Here is a 6,717-nt window from a genome sequence, read left to right on the forward strand (position 1 = left end):
ACTTTATCTAGTACTTCAATATTTTTTACAATTTAATACATAAGTAACCTCAACATAAGTCAAGTACAAACCACAGTTAATACTTCGAACATTTTTATGTATCGACTGATTCGATGCTGCCTTTGGGAAAACAACATATGATTTAAATTATATTGCATAACACATCACATTACATAACATATTACTTATATATGTATGCACGTTATAGTCAACTGTATGTGAGTGTGTGTAAGTGTCTATACATTTAAATACTATACATGTTTATACTATAAAACATTGGTTCCCAAACCTTTGGGTTGCAATGCCATGTGGGGTCACCTGGAATTCAAATGCGGTTGCCTCAAAGGTTTTCGCGATTGATAAAAAAGAATAAATAAGAATATATTTAACTAATTTCTATTATTATAAAATAAATACATTTGTACTGTATTGATCCCATATTTGGGAAATTGTTGTACACCATGGAACCAATTATAATATTTCATTTTAAAACACCACACACGGAACATGATCAAAAAATAATTTTAGAAAAAAAAAAAGTCGTCTTGTGCTGTCAAAATGTTGTCACAAGATAGTAAAAAAAACAAAGGTTTTAGCAATACATATATAAATACTGCGTGTACGTGTTACCTGAACAGTGTTACCTGAACAGTACTGTATCACAAAGCTCAGTAATTATTACTTGTTATCTTATTTTTCATTCTGTTTTCCTTGTACCTTGAACCTTTTATTATTTTATACAGGGGTTACTTTAATATTACAACTCTGAAATACAGGAAACTACTCGTTTTATTGTTGTACTTTGTTTAATCACCTTGTACAGTACCTTAGCTAAGGTTAGAACAATTGAAATATGTCAAAGCAATTTTAGCCATGTTAATCAGCCACGGGTGTTTATGAATTGATAAAAACTGATACTCAAATGGCTGACTCGGTCACTTCCATCCAGTCACGATCGCTTATTCAGGGAATAAACGGGCGCTGCTGTTATTGGTCAGGGTCCACCAGCAGAACACAAAACAAATATGATATGGATAATTTTTTTAAGAAAATTAGTATATTTGTGTTACGTCACTTTTTAGACATACTATGACTGAAATTGAAATATGTGTAATATATACCGTAATAATGATGCGGCTAAGTTATGGATTTTTACGGACAAACGACGTTCATACTGCTAGCGATAGCTGCTAGGCTACGTTGGCAAAGTTGAGAGCAGTTTGAGTCCTGTCATGTTGAAGCGAGTGAGTTGGTTATACAGGAGCTGTTAAAACTCTGTTTATGTTCTGTTGTGGTCGGTATGGCTCAAAATAAAGACCCCAACTTCCCTGTTTCTGTTTACCTCTGCTGCGGACAAGCACAAAATGAAGGGAGTTAGCCCCGGAGCTAATGTTAGCTTCGACTCTGGAGCCGATCACTAAGTCTCCCCTGTTCATTTTAACTGCAGTCGGGGCCCCGAAGCAGGAAAGAGCTAACGTGTAACCAGCCGTTTCACAGGCACTGTTCAGAAAAAAGCATTAATTTAATTAAAAGTGAAAAAAAAAACTTTCTTTGTAAATATCCCATGTTACAACATATTTCAATTGTATATGTAGATATCCCATGTTACAACATATTTCAATTTTATATGTAGAATAATATTTTTCTTTTTAAATTTAGTGGATACAGGTGCGTTCAATAGTCCGGATATTACGGTAATATGTGATATAAATAGAATACTAAAACAGTTTGTGACACATAACAGAACAGCTTTCACTCAAAATCATGATCACACGATCATCGAGTGTGAACAAATATGAACNNNNCCTTTCTATTGTGTTTGAGTCTCTGCAGTTATCAAACGATAGTTGTCAAGCAAGCATTTACACACTTCTTCTTTTTCCATCCTGTTTTCGTTTTGTGCACTGGGAACAATGAGTGGGTGCTACAGATATGACCTTGACCGGTGTGATGACTCGCAATGCAAAAATAACCTCGATTATTCCTATAAGGGCTGTAAACTGTCTGGCCAATCACAAATCTCAATTCTATAAATAAATTCCAGCATGACACAGAATATTAATCAAATAGAGGTTCAAGTATTGATGTAGGTCACAGTTCAGCAGACACTCTCATGTGGCATCTGGTTCAACCACTTGTTTTCCTATAGACCAGGAGTGTCAAACTCAGGGCTCATGGCCCATCACTGGTACAGGCCCAGATGGCACCAGGGACTGGGGGGGGCACATTAGCTCCTCAGATTCATAGTGACCCCGATCCGCCCCAACCATGTCACTACATTGGGAGTGACAAGTGTAAGGTGCCAAGCGGGGCGGGACTAAAAATTGTAAAAAAAAAAAAAAAAAAAATCATCAAGGTACGGTTAACAGTAAAAAATAAACCAAAACCTTTTTTCTGGTTATTTTCAGTGAACTATTTGAGTAAAACGTCTGTTTTAAACATGTTGAAATTGTTGAGCAAATCCTTGAAAGTCAGATGAAGCTGAAAACTACACATATATATACACAACTATATATACAAATCATTTAATAAAAATATTTCTCGATTCTCCAAAAGAAAACTGTAAAACCACTTTTACTTTCGTCAAAGAGAACAGGCTGATGGCTTGCATAAACAGTAGAGGAGGATGGGGAAAATGGAGGCTGCAGTGACCCCTAGAGGAAGCAGTTGAAAAAAAGGGTAATATTTAATGCATTCAGAATACACCTTTCACTCTCAATAGGGACACAGGCCATTATTATCACCTTTGGAAAAAAAGAAAAGGAAAATAGAAGTAAGAATTGTTCATAGTTTATTAAGTTATTTTATAACAATTTAATGTGATTTGAAGTTTGCCTAACTTTGTTACTGCACGTAGATACAAACGCAAATGCTTTTAAAAATCTTTATTCAGCTCTGACACTAGAACAGTTTTAATCACTAGACACTACAGATATTGTGTTGTTTAGAGTTGAGGCTTAGGGAAAGTTATTATAGGATGAGTGGGATTGGCAAAAAAAAACAAACAAACAAACAAAAAAACAGGTAATATGTTAAAATCGAAAAATTGATCTCCTCACTATTTTTTTTTTTATTATTATTTACAGTACTTTAAGAAAAAGGTGAAGGTGTTTTCTCTTCAATATTCAAGTCACATGGTACAACATTTAGGTCACAGATAAAAAAACACTGAAAGCAACAGACGGGACAGTTTGTGACAAACACACAGACACACACAGTCATCACACTGCTTGCATTAAGACTCTTCTCTGATGGGAGTGCACCCAGAGAAAAAACTGTTCTGGAAACTTGTCAGGATTCGTTTCTTCTTCTTGAGGAAGCTGACTGTTGTTCTGTCTTCTTCCTCTTCCCCTCCTTCCTCCACGTCATCCTCTTGCAGAAGGGGTTTCCTGACCAACTTCAGCTCACCAGAGCCATGTCCGATGTCCCCGATTTCTTTTAACACCTAGAACAGATGTTTATTAAAAAAAAAAAAAAAAAAAACTTTTAGCTTTGTGCTAGATTTTATCTAGGTCATTAAAACTTTTAGCTTTGTGCTAGATTTTAACTAGGTCATTATTTTTGATCTATTGGAATTAAAATTAAAATCGAAATCTGATTGAATGCAATGCCCTGGTTCTATTTGACTTAAATATATCAATAAAAGGAATTTACATTAAAAAAAAAAAAATTAGATTCTGGTTTTGAACAACTTCTTGTTTACCTGACCTGTGTACGCTATGATCTGTCAATCAATTACCCACTAGAGATGTTAACAGTAGCAGAGTAGAGACCCCGGAGGATAAAACAGTCTGATGTTAACAGTCCAAAGACCAAAAACATCAGGTCCAATAGACGTTTCTGTCAAATGTAGTGCATTAAACTCTCTGCTATAAACAGAGGGTTAGAGAGCAGGATGAACGTTTACCTTTTTAGTGGGAGTACAGGACGGTGGTTTAAAGAAGGTGACGTTGTCAGGGCTGTCCATCATCGGGTCTTGAAGGGCAGCAGACTCTCTGGAAACATTTTCTACGTCCTGCAATGAATGAAACGTTTAAAAATAAATATATAAAATTACACAAAACTTGCAAAAATGCTGTGAACGCAAAAGAGTTGGAGAAAAAGTTGGAGTTCAGAAGTACCTCAGTCGTTGCCTGGTTGTCCATATTTCGACATTTCTCACGGTTGCACTGGCAGTTTTCGCCGCACGTCATCTTTCCTTTGCGACACTTGCATTGTTTGTTGCCACAGCGACCCTTACAGGCACACTGGGGAACAGAAATCACGGTCATGCTAACTTTAATTCAGAGACAGCGGGCTTCCTAGTGTTCAAATTGAAATTGTTCCCAACGTTTATTTAAGTCCTACCCCAATTGCCTTTGCTTTCTTGGAGACCCTGCGTCCCTTCTCAGCTCTTTCAGGACGCCATTCATCCTCCTCCTTCTCACCCTCACTTGAAGACATCAGGTCTAAAACGTCAATGGCCGTGTAGATGCCTTGGCTGTGGTGTTGCGTCTCCCCTTAGGCTTTCGGTGGTAACAGAGAGGAAGTATTAAATCTTATAATAATAATAAAGAAAATAAACGAAAAGGGCAAAACAGTCCCGGAACCAACCTTTGGTGGAACATACTCAAACGAGTCTTCCTGGCTCTTTTCAACCTCTGGAGAAACAGAGGTTTTCTTCCCACTTGCCATGTGAAGCAATGAGAGTTTCTGCAAAAAAAAAAAAAAAATAGAATTTATTATAAATATTAGTTATTTAAATTTCTAAGTAAGGTATTTATATACATTTTTAAATATAAAACACATAAATTTCCATCAAAATGAAAAAAAATGAGGTATATTTTCAGAGCCTTTCTGATTGGGGAAACTGTATCTGTATCACTTTTTACACCTTTGAACCAAACTCCATACAGGAAATGAGGAATTTAAGAGACCAGTCTGAATGTATTTGTATTGTTTCCCAACTTTGATTTGATTAAAAATAATACTAGTATAGTATAAATAATACGAGTATTTTTTTGTACATGTAAAAATCTTCTATGCTGTTTTTGGTTATGTGACAAAACATTTTTTTTTTTTATCATTCAAGGACAGAGGATAGACATCCATCATGCAACTACACTTGAACTTTGTTATATATTAAATGTTTAAAAGTAAAAAGAAAACCATTTTCACAGTTACCTGTCTGTATTGCTCATTCTGTTCCACCAACTTCTGGTTCTGTTCACTCAATTCTTGCAGTTTTTCCAGTTCTTCCTCCTAAATGTGAATTTACACAAAGTTAACTTTTGCAGCATTTTCACCTTAAACATAAGGAAACTGTTGTAATGACAACCAGCTAAACACGATGATTCTGAACCCAAACGACAAACCTGCACTTTGAGGCGCTGAAGCAGCTCTTTCTCCCTCGGAGTCTCTTCATCCTCCTCCTTTGTTTTGTCCAGTTCATTACTTATTGGTTTGTTCTGCAGCTGGTTAAGTAGGTAAAGGACCTACAAAGAGGACAAACGGCATATAACTTACCACAAATACTGTATGTATCTATCTGGTCCGCTCCGATATTTAAAGACAATTACCTTCTCTTGATGCCTTTGCTCCAGATCTACCAACTGCTGCTGATGCTCCATGTCCATGGTCGACATCACATTTCTCTCATCGGCGAGCATCTTTCTCACATCTTGGGAGTTTCCTTTCTCTTGTTTGAGTTCACTCTCCAGCTTGGCAGCGCCTGTCTTAGCGGACACTAGCTAAAAGAGCATGGAAACACGGACAGTAATCAAAAGACGACAGTGTTATAAACCTATTTATGAGGAATAGTAGTTCGATTCAATTTTATTTTTTTCCCCACTTTGACATAAGTTTTGTTGATATACTGTCCAACTATACTTGAACTGCCAACAACTGACAAACTGACTGTCATTCTGGAGATGTTTTGTTTAATAGAGATAGAGATAACAAGTTCTTTCAGTGTTTTGGTTTCTGGCCTTGGTTTCCTTATTTTCAGTTTCGGCCAAGATTTGTTAATTTCTGTGCATCTCTAATATATATATATTCATGAGGTGTCTCAGTATAAATGTTTCAATATAAAAGATTAAGACAATGGATGAGCACAAGTGGCTAATCTAAATGACTGATGCTTTTCATTCACAGTGTCTCCTGCTTCAAAAAAATAAAAATAAAAATATATATATATATATATATTTACACATACATATATATACACACATACATATATACACATACATACATATATGTATATACACATACATACATATATGTATATGCACATATATATACATAATATATATACACATATATATATATATATATACACACATATACATATATATATATATACATACACACACATACATACATATATACATATAATATAGATTTCACCCTTGTATTGGCCCTAAAAGCATTGGTCATCAACTGTTGCCCTGCAGCTAGATTCCGAAATAAACATCAAATAATAATAACTCATTTATGAGGTGAGGGGAGTACCAACAGCAGCAGCAAAGATTACTTACAAAGAATAAGAATAACAGCTTTTTTGTTTAACACCTACAACAATAATAAAAGAAAAGCTGTGCAATACACATTCGCAAATATTCATCAAATGCAAAAATCACCTCGGCCATCAGGACTTTGAGGGCACATTTGGCTTCCATTAAGTTAGCGATGCCGTCAATACGCTGCTTCCAACGCCCTTCGCTGTCTGCCACAAGAAGC

At 35.7% G+C, this 6,717-nt stretch overlaps 1 protein-coding gene across 1 annotated transcript in view; it reads right to left on the reverse strand.

The window, feature by feature from the left end:
- Positions 1–2,870: 2,870 nt before the first annotated feature.
- kif4 (kinesin family member 4) overlaps positions 2,871–6,717 on the reverse strand; it is a 12,950-nt gene continuing 9,103 nt past the window's right edge. The window contains 10 exon segments of the mRNA XM_008332166.3: positions 2,871–3,445; positions 3,908–4,015; positions 4,122–4,247; positions 4,348–4,463; positions 4,466–4,505; positions 4,594–4,692; positions 5,164–5,241; positions 5,355–5,474; positions 5,559–5,729; positions 6,618–6,717. The exon segment at positions 6,618–6,717 is cut by the window's right edge and continues 29 nt beyond it. Coding sequence (XP_008330388.2) covers positions 3,236–3,445; positions 3,908–4,015; positions 4,122–4,247; positions 4,348–4,463; positions 4,466–4,505; positions 4,594–4,692; positions 5,164–5,241; positions 5,355–5,474; positions 5,559–5,729; positions 6,618–6,717 — 1,168 coding nt within the window. The 3' untranslated portion in view covers positions 2,871–3,235.

The sequence above is a fragment of the Cynoglossus semilaevis genome, chromosome 19 (genome assembly GCF_000523025.1).
Source record: "Cynoglossus semilaevis isolate Cse_v1.0 chromosome 19, Cse_v1.0, whole genome shotgun sequence".
Classification (NCBI taxonomy): domain Eukaryota; kingdom Metazoa; phylum Chordata; class Actinopteri; order Pleuronectiformes; family Cynoglossidae; genus Cynoglossus; species Cynoglossus semilaevis.